Raw genomic sequence first — 20,146 nt, forward strand, 5'->3', positions numbered from 1 at the left:
CTCCTGGGTAAATTATTGTGACCAGTTTTCGTCGGGCAAGTGGGCCCAGGTGGGCCTGGGAGCGTAGGAGGATTCTGCTCTATCGACTTTAACTAACAGGCTCGCACCGACAATCGTAACATCCGTAGCATCCAAAGTAGTGTCGGTATGGAAGCTTGAGATTGAGTCGGTACAAAGTTAGTACGTAAGACTGCTTATCAACTGCAACTAAAAATATCGATCAGCTCGATCAGCCCGTGGTAAGACGCGTAACCGCGTCCACCACAAACCACTCCCAACTACCTCCGAGCACCACCGTCCTCCGAGTCCTCCTCATCGCCGTCCACCACTTTCTCGGCCTCCCCGCGCCAATCCACGACGTCCACGACCACCTCATACCACCACCGACTACCTTCGTTCCGAGTAACACAGTCTTCGCAATGATAAGCGCAAGCCAGTACTTAGCCTGTGTGTACGTACCGACTTGTCGGCGATACAAGTAATTAATAATGAGGATAAATTTCTTCAAAAATTCGTATCGAAACAGTGATTTAATTGAAGTATAGGTACCCGAGAGAAGCATGTATACATGGATCATAAATAATGATAGATCAGATGTAATAATGATGCAGAAACCAAAAAGTATAAATGTATATGCGGTCCATGTACGATATTATTATATATGATCCATTTAGGATTAATACGTGATGCGTACTATAAATTTTATAATTTTCCAGGAGACAAACTAGATTATCTACAATAATACGGCTATAATATGAAAATAGAAGAATTATTCATTTCGAAAAGGGATTCTATTCGACACGTGCTCGATGTATTCCATAACATTAATATTCATAATTATTCCAACAACTTTTCATTTGCTCTCTCGATCTTGAATTATCGTAGGCATAGAATCGAAACGCTGATTTAGCTGGTCGCAAGTGAAGCATCTGCGTTGGGTGGAGGAGCGGAATTGTTTTTCGAAAAGTATTCGGATGGAAAAAAATTCAGAGTAACTGCAATACATAACGGATGCGCTAATTCTGAACGAGATGAAATGGATGCTTCGTATATGAGACAGTATTTAACGCTGCGTAGTGATTTAAAGACCTAGAAAGGTGATAGGGAGAGAAAGAACGACGCTTCTCAACACTTCGAGTGTATTTTAACACACATTTGAAAGATACGAGCGAAATTTTTCATCATCCAACTGTCGCAGAACGGCAGCGTTACTAGCCGACCCGTTCACTGATGAATATATCTTCAGTCAACGGCTGACCATCGAAGGGCCTGGCCGGTCGAGTCTGGAATCGGCAGGAGAGATAAAGTGTGTATTTCTTGTATGAAATGTGAAACCTAAAATCATTATACATCATATCATATCATCATACATCATACATCATACATCGTACATCACACATCATCATACATAGTATTAAAGGTCGAAACCAAAGTTTGGATGTCGGATGTTCAGAAAGTGACGTCACCAATCTCAAATCAGCTAGCCGAATTCCTCAGTCTGGAAACAACCGCGCAGTAGAGCGGACGGATGAGAGTCGCGCTCCGCAAATTTCGAGTACCGGGTTCTCAACCTCTCGGATCCCGCGCTTCGGGTCCGCTACGTATTTCGAGTACCGGGTTCTCAACCTCCCGGATCCCGCGCTTCGGGTCCGCTACGCGGTGAAACTCGACTTCCAGGATAAGCGCTCCGTGGTTCCTGGTTCATGTTTACAATAAATTATTTCAATTCGTTTTTCGCGCAAACCCATATTCAGTGGCTGTCAGTCCGCTAATAAAATTTCTCGACTTCCAGGATAAGCGCTCCGTGGTTCCTGGTTCATGTTTACAATAAATTATTTCAATTCGTTTTTCACGCAAGCCGAAATTCAGTAGCTGTCAGTCCGCTAATAAAATTTCTCGACTTCCAGGATAAGCGCTCCGTGGTTCCTGGTTCATGTTTACAATAAATTATTTCAATTCGTTTTTCGCGCAAACCCATATTCAGTGGCTGTCAGTCCGCTAATAAAATTTCTCGACTTTCAGGATAAGCGCTCCGTGGTTCCTGGTTCATGTTTACAATAAATTATTTCAATTCGTTTTTCACGCAAGCCGAAATTCAGTAGCTGTCAGTCCGCTAATAAAATTTCTCGACTTCCAGGATAAGCGCTCCGTGGTTCCTGGTTCATGTTTACAATAAATTATTTCAATTCGTTTTTCGCGCAAGCCGAAATTCAGTAGCTGTCAGTCCGCTAATAAAATTTCTCGACTTCCAGGATAAGCGCTCCGTGGTTCCTGGTTCATGTTTACAATAAATTATTTCAATTCGTTTTTCGCGCAAACCCATATTCAGTGGCTGTCAGTCCGCTAATAAAATTTCTCGACTTTCAGGATAAGCGCTCCGTGGTTCCTGGTTCATGTTTACAATAAATTATTTCAATTCGTTTTTCGCGCAAGCCGAAATTCAGTAGCTGTCAGTCCGCTAATAAAATTTCTCGACTTCCAGGATAAGCGCTCCGTGGTTCCTGGTTCATGTTTACAATAAATTATTTCAATTCGTTTTTCGCGCAAACCCATATTCAGTGGCTGTCAGTCCGCTAATAAAATTTCTCGACTTTCAGGATAAGCGCTCCGTGGTTCCTGGTTCATGTTTACAATAAATTATTTCAATTCGTTTTTCGCGCAAGCCGAAATTCAGTAGCTGTCAGTCCGCTAATAAAATTTCTCGACTTCCAGGATAAGCGCTCCGTGGTTCCTGGTTCATGTTTACAATAAATTATTTCAATTTGTTTTTCGCGCAAGCCGAAATTCAGTAGCTGTCAGTCCGCTAATAAAATTTCTCGACTTCCAGGATAAGCGCTCCGTGGTTCCTGGTTCATGTTTACAATAAATTATTTCAAATCGTTTTTCGCGCAAACCCATATTCAGTGGCTGTCAGTCCGCTAATAAAATTTCTCGACTTTCAGGATAAGCGCTCCGTGGTTCCTGGTTCATGTTTACAATAAATTATTTCAATTCGTTTTTCGCGCAAGCCGAAATTCAGTAGCTGTCAGTACGCTAATAAAATTTCTATAACTTTACAATCTTCTCATAATCTTTTTGGTAAAATATGTCGATAAAAAAATTATATTAAACCTTACACATTATTTTTGATTTGTTCTCATGCTGAAAATATTTATTAGTTTTCGAGGTATAACTCGAGGTGGTTGGCGGTGGTCGTTGGGGGTGGTTAGGGGTGGTTGCGGGTAATCGAGGTGATTCAGAAAGGGGGGCGAGGATTTGTGCTCGGTGAGTTTAACGTTTTTATAATATTCGATGGCAATTGTAATTATATTTCGTCTAATCTTTTACAAACTTGACATCTTTACAATGAATTATTTCAATTCATTCTTCGCGCAAGCACAAATTCAGTAGCTATGAATAAGCTTATACAATTTATTATATTATTAATTAATTAATTAATCAATTACTCAATTATATTAAACCTTACAGAATATTTTCGTTGTGTTCTTATACTGAAAATCTTCTTCTAATCTAATCTTCTTCTTCTAAATCTAATCTTCTTCAAACTTGTCATCTTTACGATAAATTATTTCAATTCGTTTTTCGCGCAAGCCCAAATTCAGTAGCTGTCAGTGCGCTAATAAAATTTCTGTAACTTTATAATCTTCTCATAATCTTTTTGGTAAAATATGTCAATAAAAACTTTATATTAAACCTTACACATTATTTTTGATTTGTTCTCATGCTGAAAATATTTATTAGTATTCGAGGTATAACTCGAGGTGGTTGGCGGTGATCGTTGGGGGTGGTTAGGGGTGGTTGCGGGTAATCTCGGTGATTCAGGAGGAGGGGGACGAGGATTTGTGCTCGGTGAGTAAAACACTTTTATAATATTTGATGGCAATTATAATTATATTTCATCTAAAATATTTCAAACTAGTCATGTTTACATTAAATTATTTCAATTCATTTTTCGCGCAAGCACATATTCAGTAGCTATGAATAAGCTTATACAATTTATTATATTATTAATTAATTAATGAATATTCTTATAATATTTAATGGCAATTGTAATTATGTTGTATTCAAAATTTTTCAAACTTGTCATGCTTACAATAAATTATTTCAATTCGTTTTTCGCGCAAGCACAAATTCAGTAGCTATGAATAAGCTTATACAATTTATTATATTATTAATTAATTAATTACTCAATTACTCAATTATATTAATCGTTACACAATATTTTCGATGTGTTCTTATACTGAAAATATTTATTACTATTCAAGGTATAACCTGAGGTGGTTGAAGGTGGTCGGAGGTGGACGAGGAGGAGGACGAGGAGGACGAGGATTTGTGCTGGGTGAGTAAAACACTTTTATAATATTTGATGGCAATTGTACTTATATTTCATCTGAAATATTACAAACTTGTCACGTTTACAATAAATTATTTCAATTCATTTTTCGTGCAAGCACATATTTAGTAGCTATGAATAATCTTATACAATTTATTACATTATTAATTGATTAATTAATATTCTTATAATATTTAATGGCAATTGTAATTACATTTCATCTGAAATATTAGAAACTTGTCACGTTTACAATAAATTATTTCAATTCATTTTTCGTGCAAGCACATATTTAGTAGCTATGAATAATCTTGTACAATTTATTATATTATCAATTAATTGATTAATTACATTATTCCTTACACAATATTTTTGATGTGTTCCTATACTAAAAGTATTCATTACTATTCCAGGTATTACCCGAGGTGGTCGGAGGTGGACGAGGAGGAGGACGAGCTGGACGAGGAGGAGGACCAGGTGGACGAGGAGGAGGACGAGGTGGACGAGGAGGAGGCGGGGTGGGTCGTGGGAGAGGACCTCTCCTCTCCTCAGAGGAGGGGAGGGGGAGGGGCAGGGAAGGGGGAGAGGTGGGCGGGGAGGGGGAAGGGAAGGGAAGGGGCGGGGAGGGAAGGGGAGGGGAGGGGAGGGGAGGGGAGGGGAGGGGAGGGGAGGGGGAGGGGGGCGGGAGGGAGGGAGGGAGGGAGGGAGGGAGGGAGGGAGGGAGGGAGGGAGGGAGGGAGGGTGGGTGGGTGGGCGGGAGGGCGGGTGGGCGGGAGGGAGGGAGGGTGGGAGAGCGGGCGGGGGGGGGGGGGGTGTACTGCTCTATTAACTTGAACGGGCTTGCATCGACATCCGTCCTCCACTCTCTCCCTCCCTCCCTCCCGCCCTCCCACCCGCCCTCGCGCCCTCCCCCCCTTCTCCCTCCCCTTCCCGCCCCTTCCCGGCCCTTCCCGCCCCTTCCCTTCCCTTCCCCTCCCTTCCCCCTCCCCGCCCACCTCTCCCCCTTCCCTGCCCCTCCCCCTCCCCTCCTCTGAGAAGAGGAGAGGTCCTCTCCCACGACCCACCCCGCCTCCTCCTCGTCCACCTCGTCCTCCTCCTCGTCCACCTGGTCCTCCTCCTCGTCCAGCTCGTCCTCCTCCTCGTCCACCTCCGACCACCTCGGGTAATACCTGGAATAGTAATGAATACTTTTAGTATAGGAACACATCAAAAATATTGTGTAAGGAATAATGTAATTAATCAATTAATTGATAATATAATAAATTGTACAAGATTATTCATAGCTACTAAATATGTGCTTGCACGAAAAATGAATTGAAATAATTTATTGTAAACGTGACAAGTTTCTAATATTTCAGATGAAATGTAATTACAATTGCCATTAAATATTATAAGAATATTAATTAATCAATTAATAATGTAATAAATTGTATAAGATTATTCATAGCTACTGAATATGTGCTTGCACGAAAAATGAATTGAAATAATTTATTGTAAACGTGACAAGTTTGTAATATTTCAGATGAAATATAATTACAATTGCCATCAAATATTATAAAAGTGTTTTACTCACTCAGCACAAATCCTCGTCCTCCTCGTCCTTTTCCTCGTCCACCTCCGACCACCTTCAACCACCTCGAACAACCACCGATAACCACCTCAGGTTATACCTTGAATAGGACTGACAGGTACCGAATTTGGGATTGCGCGAAAAACGAATTGAAATAATTTATTGTAAACATGAACCAGGAACCACGGAGCGCTTATCCTGGAAGTCGAGAAATTTTATTAGCGGACTGACAGGTACCGAATTTGGGGTTGCGCGAAAAACGAATTGAAATAATTTATTGTAAACATGAACCAGGAACCACGGAGCGCTTATCCTGGAAGTCGAGAAATTTTATTAGCGGACTGACAGGTACCGAATTTGGGGTTGCGCGAAAAACGAATTGAAATAATTTATTGTAAACATGAACGAGGAACCACGGAGCGCTTATCCTGGAAGTCGAGAAATTTTATTAGCGGACTGACAGGTACCGAATTTGGGGTTGCGCGAAAAACGAATTGAAATAATTTATTGTAAACATGAACCAGGAACCACGGAGCGCTTATCCTGGAAGTCGAGAAATTTTATTAGCGGACTGACAGCCACTGAATATGGGTTTGCGCGAAAAACGAATTGAAATAATTTATTGTAAACATGAACCAGGAACCACGGAGCGCTTATCCTGGAAGTCGAGAAATTTTATTAGCGGACTGACAGGTACCGAATTTGGGGTTGCGCGAAAAACGAATTGAAATAATTTATTGTAAACATGAACGAGGAACCACGGAGCGCTTATCCTGGAAGTCGAGAAATTTTATTAGCGGACTGACAGGTACCGAATTTGGGGTTGCGCGAAAAACGAATTGAAATAATTTATTGTAAACATGAACGAGGAACCACGGAGCGCTTATCCTGGAAGTCGAGAAATTTTATTAGCGGACTGACAGGTACCGAATTTGGGGTTGCGCGAAAAACGAATTGAAATAATTTATTGTAAACATGAACCAGGAACCACGGAGCGCTTATCCTGGAAGTCGAGAAATTTTATTAGCGGACTGACAGCCACTGAATATGGGTTTGCGCGAAAAACGAATTGAAATAATTTATTGTAAACATGAACCAGGAACCACGGAGCGCTTATCCTGGAAGTCGAGAAATTTTATTAGCGGACTGACAGCCACTGAATATGGGTTTGCGCGAAAAACGAATTGAAATAATTTATTGTAAACATGAACCAGGAACCACGGAGCGCTTATCCTGGAAGTCGAGAAATTTTATTAGCGGACTGACAGCCACTGAATATGGGTTTGCGCGAAAAACGAATTGAAATAATTTATTGTAAACATGAACCAGGAACCACGGAGCGCTTATCCTGGAAGTCGAGAAATTTTATTAGCGGACTGACAGCTACTGAATTTCGGCTTGCGTGAAAAACGAATTGAAATAATTTATTGTAAACATGAACCAGGAACCACGGAGCGCTTATCCTGGAAGTCGAGAAATTTTATTAGCGGACTGACAGCTACTGAATTTCGGCTTGCGTGAAAAACGAATTGAAATAATTTATTGTAAACATGAACCAGGAACCACGGAGCGCTTATCCTGAAAGTCGAGAAATTTTATTAGCGGACTGACAGCCACTGAATATGGGTTTGCGCGAAAAACGAATTGAAATAATTTATTGTAAACATGAACCAGGAACCACGGAGCGCTTATCCTGGAAGTCGAGAAATTTTATTAGCGGACTGACAGCTACTGAATTTCGGCTTGCGTGAAAAACGAATTGAAATAATTTATTGTAAACATGAACCAGGAACCACGGAGCGCTTATCCTGGAAGTCGAGAAATTTTATTAGCGGACTGACAGCCACTGAATATGGGTTTGCGCGAAAAACGAATTGAAATAATTTATTGTAAACATGAACCAGGAACCACGGAGCGCTTATCCTGGAAGTCGAGTTTCACCGCGTAGCGGACCCGAAGCGCGGGATCCGGGAGGTTGAGAACCCGGTACTCGAAATACGTAGCGGACCCGAAGCGCGGGATCCGAGAGGTTGAGAACCCGGTACTCGAAATTTGCGGAGCGCGACTCTCATCCGTCCGCTCTACTGCGCGGTTGTTTCCAGACTGAGGAATTCGGCTAGCTGATTTGAGATTGGTGACGTCACTTTCTGAACATCCGACATCCAAACTTTGGTTTCGACCTTTAATACTATGTATGATGATGTGTGATGTACGATGTATGATGTATGATGTATGATGATATGATATGATGTATAATGATTTTAGGTTTCACATTTCATACAAGAAATACACACTTTATCTCTCCTGCCGATTCCAGACTCGACCGGCCAGGCCCTTCGATGGTCAGCCGTTGACTGAAGATATATTCATCAGTGAACGGGTCGGCTAGTAACGCTGCCGTTCTGCGACAGTTGGATGATGAAAAATTTCGCTCGTATCTTTCAAATGTGTGTTAAAATACACTCGAAGTGTTGAGAAGCGTCGTTCTTTCTCTCCCTATCACCTTTCTAGGTCTTTAAATCACTACGCAGCGTTAAATACTGTCTCATATACGAAGCATCCATTTCATCTCGTTCAGAATTAGCGCATCCGTTATGTATTGCAGTTACTCTGAATTTTTTTCCATCCGAATACTTTTCGAAAAACAATTCCGCTCCTCCACCCAACGCAGATGCTTCACTTTCGACCAGCTAAATCAGCGTTTCGATTCTATGCCTATGAAAATTCAAGATCGAGAGAGCAAATGAAAAGTTGTTGGAATAATTATGAATACTAATGTTATGGAATACATCGAGCGCGCGTCGAATAGAATCCCATTTCGAATTGAATAATTCTTCTTTTTTCATATCATAGCTAATCTAGTAATATAGGTAAATAGGATGGTTGGAGGTGTTCGGCAATGGTAGGAGGTGGTCGGCGCTGGCAGAAGGTGATAGGGGGTGGTCGAAAGTGGCCATTGATGGTCGGAGGTGGCAGGGGGAGGTAGGAGGCGTTCGAAAATGGTAGGACATTTTAAAAGTTAAAGTCGACGATGATCCGGTGCATCAATTTTATCGTTACAGATTTTCTTTTCCCATGAGGCATAGAGTATTCAACAACGATAATGCAGTCCTTAAAATTCATCATTCATCTCTGTCTGGAAAGCTAATTCGCAAGGCGTGGTATTCTATTCTATTCGCATTATTAGAAAAATACCCGTACTCTACATACACTGTGTCTAATCTTTTGCTACATTTGGTTTGATCCCCATGCTTTCACAGCACGAATAGTCGGAAATGTTTTTGATTATCCATAATAAAATAAAAGAAGTAACAAAGCTTAAATTTATTGTCAAAGCTCTAATGAATACATCAAACTGCGGTCGAATCAATTCATTTATTATTTGCACATGACCTCTGTATATTTGATAAATTATTCCTAAATACATTGAAACATATGTATTCATAATGAAATATCATGCAATGGGCTGTGTAAACTATAAACTATAATTTCTATCGAATAGCTGCTTTTATGTCAACAGGGCTTTGAGACTCAGTTCAGTTCGTCCTCCTCCACGTCCACCTCCGACCACCTCCAACAATCGCCAACCACCGATAACCACCTCGGGTTGTACCTGGAATAGCAATAAATATTTTCAGTATAAGAACACATCAAAAACATTACGTAAGGATTCATATAATCAGAGGTTTTGTTTTTTGGCTGTAACTTTTGATGCGTCGATCGCAGCGTGTTGGGACTGCGCCCGATCGATTTCTCTCGCAAAATTACGTCGGAATAGTGCATGAAAGAATTCATTCCAGCACTATTCAAAATCGCGAAAATTTTTGCCAAAAATGCAAAGGGGTCAGCCCTACCATTGGATGAAGAATATAAAGAGAGTGACAACCGAAAATTGCTCCGTGAGATGTTCTAACGGTAGAGTTGAGAACTTATTGCAGAACATCAGAGAGATTCCGATTTCGACATGATGCTGGCTGCATTCACCTTCTGAGTAACGCAGTCTTCGCAATGGTAAGACCAGGCCAGTACTTGGCCTGAGTGTACTTACCGAGTTGTTGGCGATACAAGAAATTAATAATGAGAATAAATATCTTTCAAAATTGGTAGCGAAACAGTGATTTAATTAAAGTATAGGTACCCGAGAGAAGAATGTATACATAGATCATGAATAAAAATAGATCAGAAGTAATAATGATGCAGAGACCAAGAAGTATAAATGTATATGCGGTCCATGTACGACATTGATATATGTGATTCATTCATGATTAATACGTGATGCATACTATAAATTTTATAATTTTCTACGAAACATACTAGATTATCTACTATAATCGGCTATAATATGACAGTAAAAGAATTGTTCGTTTCGATATGGGATACAATTCGGCACGCAGTCTATACATCCCATAACATTAATATTCAGAATTGGGAGTAGGAAGAGGACTGGGATCAAGAGTAGGAGTAGGAATAGAAGTAGGATCAGGAGTAGGTTCAAGAGTGAGAGTAGGAATAGGAGTGGGATCAGGAGTTGGAGTAAGATCGTAGTAAAAGTAGGAGTAAGATTGAAGTAGAAGTAGTAGTAGGAGTAGAAGTAGGATCAGGAGTAGGAGTAGGAGTAGAAGTAGGAGTATAGGAGGAGGATCGGCGCGGGAAGGGTAGGGTAGGGTAGGGTAAGGCATAGGGTAGGGTAGGGTAAGGTAGGGTAGGGGAGGGTGATGGGTTGGTGGGTTGGTAAGGTGATAGGGTGGCGGGGTGGTGGGGTAGGGTGGGATGGATAGAGTACCCCACCCTACTCCGCCTTCCACTCACCCCACCACCCCACCACCCTATCACCTTACCAACCCTCCAACCCATTACCCCACCACCATCCGCCTACCTTCAATCACCTTCGACGACCTCCGTCCTTCTCCTTCGCTTCCTCCTTCCCCACATCTTTCTTGTCCTCCTCCTCCTCCTCCTCGACCACCTCTGTTCACGTCCAACCACCGCCAACGACCTCCAACAACCTTCGCTAACCACCTCGGGTTATACCTCGAATACTAATAAATATTTTCAGTATTAGAACACATGAAAAATATTGTGTAAGGATTAATATGATTGTTTTATTCACAGATTTGACCAAGAAGATTTCGAGAAAATTAGAAAAAATTATACAAATTTTATTAGCTCATTGATAGCTACCGAATTCGGGCTTGCGCGAAAAATGAATTGAAATAATTTATTGTAAACATGAAAAGTTTCAAAAATTTTGGATAGAATATAATTACAATTGCCATTAAATATTATAAAAATATTTTACCCACCTTGCAGAAATCCTCGTTCTCCTTGTCTTCCTTGTCCTCCTCCTTCTCGTCCTCCTCCTCGTCCACCTCGATCACCCGCAACCACCCCTAACCACCATCGCCCACCACCTCCAACCTGGAGCGCAGGAACCATGGAGCGCTTGTCCTGGATTTCGAGGTTCACCAGGTAGCGGGCCTGGAGCGCAGGAACCACGGAGCACTTGTCCTGGAAGTCGTGTTTCACCAGGTAGCGGACCTAGAGCGCAGGAACCACGGAGCGCTCGTCCTGGATTTCGAGGTTCACCAGGTAGCGGACCTGGAGCGCGGGAACCATGGAGCGCTTCTCATGGAAGTCGTGTTTCACCAGGTATCGGACCTGGAGCGCAGGATCCAGGAGGTAGAGAACCTGCTACTCGAAATCCGCGGAGCGCGATTCTCATACGTCCTCTCTACTGCGCGGTTGTTTCCGGACTGAGAAATTCGGTTAGCTGATTTTCGTCGTCAACGATTACTATAGATCGATGACGTCAAGAGAGAAAAAATTTTGGGTGACGTCAATTTCTGAATATCCGAACACCGAAACATCCAAAATTTGGTTTCGAACTTTAATACTATATATGATGATAAGGATGATTATGATTTGTGACAAAGTGATGTATGTGTTGAATTATAAATACGTGCAAATAAATTCTCGGGTTATCATCTTGCTATATACTACTTTCGATTACCGTGTTCGGTACGCTTTTTGTTGTAGGTGGCTACAAACCACTTGTCTCTTTCTAGACAGCATTTTCAACATTTTTAACCGCACCTTCAGCACGTAACAATGTAGTCAATACGCATCTCTTGAAATTAAACAAATGTGCAACAGTGCAAGATTTAACTATACTGGCTTCAATTTCTTTCCATGCGGAATAGCAGGTTATAACTATGAGTATCTTTTGATACCGGTAGTGTGTTCATCCGACAGGATAAAAATTGTTCTTACGGATAATGTTGCGTTGGAAACAGGATGTAATAATCTGAAAGCTATCGGATGATTTCCCTTGAAAATCAGTTATTGACAAACAGCCGTTGATCTTTCAATAATGTTATGTATATAATTCTGAATATTACAAAATTTGTCCTGTGAAAACCAGATTTTAACCGTCCTTCTTAGCACTTTGAGAAACTGTGAATTGACAAGAATTAATATTTAGCATTTCGACGATTGAGAAGAAGAATATGACTTGACAAGTTCGTCAATATTATGCCCAAAGTGAAATATTTGTTTTAGCTATTTTTCCTGAACTATAAACAATGATAAAAAGGATATCAATACTTGATTCATTTCAATGCATTACATGTATTACGATAGTAGAATAATTATAACGTATGAAATTATTTTCTTATATCTCGAACAGCTACTCATAGAGCTTATACATAGATAGGCTCTATGGAATACGCTACGAACAACGGATGAAGACTTACAGACGAAAACCAAAAGATTTCCTTCGTAATTCCTCTGTTGTTGGTCCTACGCTCTTTTTAAGTTCTTTTTTCCATTTCTGAGGGCCCAATTGGTGAAAAAACTTCTGCAAAAAGGATTCAGAGACGAAAATTTACGGAGCTTTGAAAATCGCAACAATGCAAGGCCTTTGGATGTTTTCAGTCAATTTTTGACGGATTTTGGAAGATACTGAAATCGATTAATTTATACCTAATATGGACGTAATTTTGCGAAAGGAATCGATTGCGTGCAGTCCGAATACGCTGCGACCAACGGATCAAGAGTTACAGCCGAAAAACGAAAAATTTGCTTCGTGTTTCCTCTGCTGTTGGTCCCACGCTGTTTTTGATGACTTTTTAGCATTCCTGAGGGTTCGATTAGCGGAAAAAGAGTTCTGCGAAACGATTCTGAGAAAATAAATTTCCAAGCTCTGAAAATCGCAAAAACGCAACTCCAGCCTAATGTGGAAGATCACACTGATTTGACATTTCATCTTCCACATAACGTAGAACGCTCATCTTTCTCCAGAACCTTTTTTTTTATTATGTTCACCTAAACCAACTTTTCAGGAGGTGCCAGGGTGGAAAATCGCAAATCATTTTTTTCTGAAACACCCTATTGGTACATACAATCTACCTGGACAACCCTTGGTCAAATCTCGATGGTAGTGAAAATCGGGCAGGAAAGGACCAACGCCATTCGAGTATTTACTAATGCTGCACTGGTTTACTTGTTGGAGCCGATACCATTTCAAGTACATTTCAAGCATTGTTTATTGTTTTACAAACTGTTGCTTTACAATAACTGACTAAATACCAGTTCACAAAATGACGTTCAAAATAATACTAGTTACGAGAGATTTCGATATTTTACGGCTAAAATATTTATTCCACACGTGAACGTCGTTTATAACGCAGTTATTATATTGATAAACTTATTGGTATCACGACATTATAATTAATTCAGTAACTGCAACTCTGTTTTTCTGTTGTAAAAACTGATAAGGCTCGTTTCTTTTCCACAGTACTCGAAACTTACTGCAAAGATCTGAAATATGCTTCTGACAACTTTGTTACATCGAAAATTGAATGATAGTGAAATATCAGTTGAATTTAGGAAAGAGATACATCAATAGCGACCAGATCTTCCGTCGCGACCTTTATCATCTCTTCCTTTGCGGTTACGATCCTTAGATCTGGATCTTCTCTCGCGAGAGCGAGATCTACGCTTGCGATCGGTACGGCCTCGTGACTTTGATCGAGACCTTGAACGACCACCACCGCCACCACCGCCGCCGCCACCGCCGCCGCCTCCGCCTCCACCACCACCTCCACCTCCGCCACCTCCGCCACCACCCTTGCCGCCCTTCTTGCGGCTGTACAAATAACGGCGCAGCTCTCTTGAAATTGGTTTCAGATGCATGAAGTTGCAAAATCCAGAACGGGTGCATTCTCTGAAAGCAAGAAAATTGAATATTTAGAAACTCGACCAAAGAATTCCAAGAATCTTGAAATAAATTTATCTCTTCTGCCTGCCAATTTGGAAAATAATCGACTAAAATATACGGACTTTCAAACCAGAGACCAATCAAATATCAACGTTTCGAAATAAGCAATGCATTTCAATATCTAATTTGAAGTGCATTCTACACATGCAAAGAAACAACAGTTCTTCTTGTCCACCTTGATGTGAGGAAAAGATTTTCTTTTACGGACATAAAAACGATTGTTTTGATGGTTCTATATCTCTTCAAGTTGCGCTACTATAAATGGCTACGAAACACGTATGCGGATAATCTGATCGCACAGGAAATTCGACGCTAATAGGAAAAGGTGAATTCAAAAGCGTTGGGCAATGCAACCATGATATATGCAGTCTCTAGTTGCATTGTGTGCTTGTTTACGATTCAGAACTTTCCTGTTCCACATTACGAGTTTTTGGAGTAGTTCAAAAAGAATTTTTGGAAATTAATACTTCCATTGAACTTGCCCGATTGCAGATTCATTCTTGATTTCTCCACCATCACCGACTGGAATGGATAATCTGTTTGAAAAAACTGATTTAGTTAAGCCCTGTTCCATTGCCTAATTAGGGATCACAACAATTGAGACATTTTGTGATATTTTCTCGGCAAGGCATAAGCGACAGATATTGCAATCACGACAAGATTCATCTATGCATCATATCCATGGAAAAATAAAGTCAATTAACTTCTCATTAACACTGTAGATCCTAGTCAAGATAAAGAGATAAAGAACCAAAACACATGCAAGTACACACCATAAATCTGTTTTAGATAAAGGACCACAATTTGTAATGTACTAAAATGAATATTTTCATCGAAATACAAGCACGCATTACCATCTTTCACACACCAATTCGTTAATTCCTATTTAGCATTCATTGCTATTTTGACTTAATTTCACACCTGTAACTATAATTTCTTAAGAAATACTACCACACAATATCAATTTTCATAAACGACTTCGCATTGAACATAGAATTCTCCATAAAATTTACTAAATCTAGTTCCAGAAATGGAGATAGTCTAAACTTTATTGCTCAGTGCGATTGTGAGCTGAATTAAAACATTCCTAGAATGTTTCTTTTATAAAACAATCGATCTGACACTCGGTAAATAAATATTTCAACGATCTGCACATCAAGGTCGAATAGGTAAAACTAGTAATACCTGAAAAAAAAACTCATACATCAGAGTACGAACAAATACAATGTTAACTTTGAGAAATAGAATCGTAGCTCGAAATTAATCCATGATTAAAAGAAAATCTTTATACATGTACATTAAGACCCTGGTGCTTACCCCATTTCATACTGTCTGCAGCAGGCTTCCCTGAAATCTGTCACGGGTGATAGTTCGGCATAAACAGGCCTTCCACCGAACCACCGGTTGTTTAAATCATTGACTGCTTTTTCCGCGTCTTCTTCTCTCCGAAACTTGATATAGACATTACCAACAAGATGGTCTCCGAGGTTATCACAAACGTTCATCTCTTCTATTTCCCCATACTTATCTTCACACTCGACAAATACATCTTCGAAAAAGTTGTCATAATGCTCCTGCATCTCTTCATCGGAAACATTAGCTACCACTATTCGTGAAAAAGAAATTAATTTAACAAACATGATACAAATTTAACAAAGGTCTGATTCATTATTAAATCCTTCTATGATTCAATACTCACAATGGGAACCATCAGCGCTCTTGGCAGAGTTCTGCGGATTGACGTAAAGATTTTGAAGCAGGCATGTCTGTCAAGAAGAAATAACATTTCAATTGTGCATCAGAGGTTATAAATCAATAATTCAAAAAAGGTATTTGCTTACCTGGCTGAACGTAGGTTTGTTGTGGATACGTGAGCACCTATCTCCGTGCCGACAAGCTCCGATTTTAAAATAAAAGGAGCAGTTTACTCTGTAAAGGTTAAACGGAACGCCGTTAATCAAGAACGCACAGCCCACACGCTGATTATGTATAATTTCTTTTTCTCACAGAATACAGAAGAGTTTGACGAACTTAAATTCACTTACTTGTCTTTCTCGGTACCGAAAATGGACGCGAGATACTCCGCCATGGTTCGCCTCTATTTACTATTGGACTCCAAATTGAAAACCGTCGAACGATAAACAGTTAATTAATACACGTCAGAACAAAACCGACGGAGACCATCCTCCCGCGACACGCTCCAGAACAAAGAGTGTAGCGGTGAGTGGAACCTGGCATAAGGCAGCAATGTAATTTTCCGTATACGAATCTCTGCGCCCTCTAGAATATCAGTGACATAACTAATGTCGAATGTAGCGCTAAAATTCAAATCTCAGGTCCAGAATGTACGATCCAATGAATAACAAATCAATATAATCAATACAAATATTTTTCATATTATATAGGACTCATTTTATTGCACAACTTTGTCGAAGAAATTGTAATCCCAATACCAAATTGTCTATCCCTCCAATCAAAATTATACTTAACTATAGTGATTTTTTCCTCAGAGTGGCAACATTGCTGTACTATCGGAGCTGTTCGACCCATAGACCCGAAAGCAGGCTACTGCGCTACAAATTTAACAACGGCAGTTTTAAGAACCGACAGAGTGATCATTTGTGACTGGATCATTGAAGCCATTCCGAAATGGAGGATGAAACTGAATTGTTACAAAATATATTTACAAAAGTAAATAGCGATGTTATGAACCAGGTATGTGTGTGAATATAAAGATCTAAGCTATTAATTCTAAACTAAATCCGTATCGTTTGAACGTTAGGTCCATCACCATTCCCATCTTCGATTTCTAGTTCCTTCACGCCTGTGTCGACGAAATATGCGGGCGGAAACGAGTGACGTTTCAACAGTTTACAAACAGCGTTGAATGGACCGAGAATGAGTACAAAATAGCCCGTCAGGTTATTTTCGATTTGTTAAGAAATCCGGCAGTGCTGTATCTTGAAAATGAAAGGGTAATTTATCAACAATCATTCATTCATTTATTCTAAGTATCTTGGACTTTTTTTATTCAACATTTTTTTCGTAATCATTTACGCGACAGATGCCACATCGATATGTTGAAACGCCTGCCGAATTACAACTTGCGATACGCACATGTGTAAATATACGAAGAGAGCATCTGGTTAAGGCGCTATTGAGGGAGCATTCAATCAAAAATGGAACGACGTTGCTCGACTTTGACTGGAGATTAAAGGTACTTGAATAGAGAAATAATTGTATAAGTCAGCTGATAAAATTCAATAATTACCCCTTTTAGTGGATTATGGGATCAAGCAAACTCGCCACGTTGAAAGAACCTCTTCTGCAGTTGGATCTTATCATCGAAGATAGCAAGAGTCAGCAAATCCTCGATCTTGAGTTGAACAGAGATGAACTCGACATGTTGATAAATGCGTTGGAGGAAGTGGGAGGCTGATTTGAAAAACTGTTATTATACCGAAATTATAATAGCGTTCAGAATAAAGATATGCTTACGCTTGGATAATCTTATTCTATTCCACCGTATTAATTATTTCTATCATACCCATAAGTTATACTATTTTTAGGTATTGAAAACTCAAGTATTGTAGTATTAAAACCTTATGTCGAAAATGTTATACTGCACACATAAAGTAGGTACCTCCTAGAATGAGAATACTAAAAATCTTGATTTTGACATAAATTACATGAAGCAACATTGACCCTAAAGCATAATTACAGAATAATGAGAAAACCAAACGTTTTCCTGGACAATTCAATTGTACCGTATATGTAATATTTACACCCAATTTATACAAATAATTTGAGTTGTCGTAAGATTGATGAACAAGTAATCATCTGTTTATAGAACTCTAAAGTGCTTTACTATGCGAACTGTGTATATATAAATATCTATTATGAGCGCCAGATTTTTTTTTCCCCGTTGTACCTTATCGCAGTAAGTATGTTCACTCAAGTCGGCTGATATAGGAGAGCATAATGCGTTTTATAGGACAGTTTAAGAGGATCATGAGGCAGTCGGAAATTATAGAGAATAGATACACTTATTTCACAGTTTATTATAGGTTTGTTATAGATAAATGTTGAATAGTTTAGTTATTATTATAACTGCGGATCAGACACTGAAAACTGAATTTCGATTTTCCAAAACGTCCACGAATGAAACTCCACGTTAAAATATATCGTCTTCAACGCAACATAAAATACCGAGGGATTATGATTCAGGGACGTTTTAGATTTACGATTTAATATAATTGATTGGTGCAGATCAGTCGCATCGAAAGAATTTAAATAGAAAGATTTGTTGGTTTATCGTCAAATCTTATTTCGAAAGAACATTCAATTTCGTTGTAAGTTTGTAACCATTATTACAGATAATAATTAAAATCCATAAGAGTAGGGGTTTACTATACAATTTTTAATTTTACTTCCTTCTTGCTTATCAATAGGTATATCTTTTAAAACCAATGTCGATCAAGAGCAATGGCCACACGCTTCTCTAACACTTAGAATAATAATTCTGATTTTGGGGCGTACATATGGATTCTTTTTAAGTTTTTTTTTTTTTTTCGTTTTATTTCATTTAGGTTTATACTCTCTACGCTACGAGCTTAATAAAATCTTTCATAATTAATTAATTAGTAAGTTTTACTTCAACCTCCGGAGATTCGTATAAACGTAGAAATATCGTATGAAAAATTTGTAAAAGGTGTTTCAGGGATAATTGGGTGGATGTGCGGGGCATCGTAATTGTAATTAGGCAATATTCTTTTAATAATTATTATAGAAATTAGGATAGGTTTTGCAAGTATTTTATACGGATATAATTAGCATCCCGAGACACACTTGGCTCTTTTTTTTTTAGATTATATATCACTTACATTGCTCAATCTTACTGTATATTTACTCCATTTATGTACCGTGTTATTCTCGTTTTCCGTATGTAAGTTATGCGTGAGTGTGCATGTTTATGTGTGTGTACGTGTGTGCAGCTCTTTATTACAACTTAAAACATCTCAAATAGTATAAATACAAAAACATTGTAGTTTAAAAAAAAAAAAAAAACCGACAAACAAAAATACGAGGAAAATAATTAAACTTATGCACGGTTTCCGATGTGAAACTAACTTTCATATTCATGCTACGCTGTGTTGCGTTGTGGTTAATGGTGGTTGTGGTATTGTAGTTTTTTCTTGAGTTTTCTTTCGTCTTTCCTTTTCCACGTGGTGCATTGTGCTGAGTCGATAGGGTGTTACCCTTTGAGTATTTCCCTCGGAGTACCCAAGATAGAGTTCCATCTATCTCACTCCAATTCACTTAGAACGCACAGTAGGCCTTTCAAATTCTTTCAATATTTTCTTGGGCTTAATTAATAATTAATGACACTTTAAAATTTCTACATGGCAGGAAAATTGTCACCTGCGATGGGCACTGCCCAAAGATAAAACGCCATCATCTATCTCGTTCATCCACTTATTTTATGAAGAAGTGTATATCGCTCGAGCGCGAATTTCGGTGACTGATATATATTTTTTTTCATTTATGAAAACCAATTAATTAGATTACTACTTTCTTTCCAATTACTAAATTATTTATCCATTTTCCACTTGTGTTTTTCCAAAGATTTTTTCCTATCAAACAGTTAATAATTAATGGGTCTACTATAAAGTCTGTATGCTCTCACAATGTTTCATTTAACAATCGCGCTTTTCTTTCTGCTGCTCGTAATAAAAGAACGTTATTTTCTGTTTAGTTGCAGGAATGGTCCAAATATATGTATACATATATATATATATGTGTGTATGTATATATATATAATATACTTTTTTGGTTTTAACGAGAAAAAAAAACTTTCTTCTTCCCAAATACAATTCGGTTTAACGCTGCTTATTCCGTGATAACCTTCTGGTGGAGTGAATCATTGACAATTTCCTGTAACATTAAGAAGAACGATGATGAAAAAATT

At 39.1% G+C, this 20,146-nt stretch overlaps 3 protein-coding genes across 6 annotated transcripts in view; 1 reads left to right on the top strand and 2 right to left on the bottom strand.

The window, feature by feature from the left end:
* Positions 1–13,426: 13,426 nt before the first annotated feature.
* LOC107218126 (splicing factor U2af 38 kDa subunit) lies at positions 13,427–16,409 on the bottom strand. Of its 2 annotated transcripts, XM_046735643.1 has the most exons (6): positions 16,224–16,409; positions 16,020–16,107; positions 15,878–15,944; positions 15,496–15,784; positions 14,661–14,714; positions 13,427–14,124 (listed from the first exon to the last, which is right to left on the bottom strand). In XM_046735643.1, the coding sequence occupies exons 1-6, from the start codon at positions 16,265–16,267 to the stop codon at positions 13,800–13,802; spliced, it is 867 nt and encodes a 288-aa protein (XP_046591599.1). In that variant the 5' UTR covers positions 16,268–16,409; the 3' UTR covers positions 13,427–13,799. The 2 variants fall into 2 exon arrangements, with proteins under 2 accessions (XP_046591599.1, XP_046591600.1); XM_046735644.1 differs by lacking the exon at positions 14,661–14,714 and having other exon boundaries at positions 16,224–16,407.
* Positions 16,410–16,733: 324 nt separating this feature from the next.
* Positions 16,734–19,228, top strand: LOC107227609 (COMM domain-containing protein 8). Its single transcript, XM_015668807.2, has 4 exons — positions 16,734–16,893; positions 16,992–17,153; positions 17,243–17,395; positions 17,459–19,228. Exons 1-4 carry the CDS (start codon positions 16,828–16,830, stop codon positions 17,615–17,617), a joined length of 540 nt encoding a protein of 179 aa, XP_015524293.1. The 5' UTR covers positions 16,734–16,827; the 3' UTR covers positions 17,618–19,228.
* LOC107227521 (A-kinase anchor protein 200) overlaps positions 18,676–20,146 on the bottom strand; it is a 103,373-nt gene continuing 101,902 nt past the window's right edge. For all 3 annotated transcript variants that reach the window (XM_046735641.1, XM_046735640.1, XM_046735642.1), the window contains one exon: positions 18,676–20,112. In XM_046735641.1, coding sequence (XP_046591597.1) covers positions 20,068–20,112 — 45 coding nt within the window. In that variant the 3' untranslated portion in view covers positions 18,676–20,067. The remainder of the gene's footprint in view (positions 20,113–20,146) is intronic.

This window comes from Neodiprion lecontei, chromosome 3, assembly GCF_021901455.1.
Source record: "Neodiprion lecontei isolate iyNeoLeco1 chromosome 3, iyNeoLeco1.1, whole genome shotgun sequence".
Lineage (NCBI taxonomy): Eukaryota > Metazoa > Arthropoda > Insecta > Hymenoptera > Diprionidae > Neodiprion > Neodiprion lecontei.

Bases quoted from the DNA above. Each gene is read 5' to 3' on its own strand.
- LOC107218126 (XM_046735643.1), bottom strand. From the start codon at position 16,267: ATGGCGGAGTATCTCGCGTCCATTTTCGGTACCGAGAAAGACAA. The intron at 15,785-15,877 runs GTGAGTATTGAA...TTTCACGAATAG, and splicing joins GAGCGCTGATGGTTCCCATT to TGGTAGCTAATGTTTCCGAT. The intron at 14,125-14,660 runs GCAAGTTCAATG...TCTTGCTTTCAG, and splicing joins AAGAATGAATCTGCAATCGG to AGAATGCACCCGTTCTGGAT.
- LOC107227609 (XM_015668807.2), top strand. From the start codon at position 16,828: ATGGAGGATGAAACTGAATTGTTACAAAATATATTTACAAAAGTAAAT. The intron at 16,894-16,991 runs GTATGTGTGTGA...TTCGATTTCTAG, and splicing joins ATAGCGATGTTATGAACCAG to TTCCTTCACGCCTGTGTCGA. The intron at 17,396-17,458 runs GTACTTGAATAG...TACCCCTTTTAG, and splicing joins ACTTTGACTGGAGATTAAAG to TGGATTATGGGATCAAGCAA.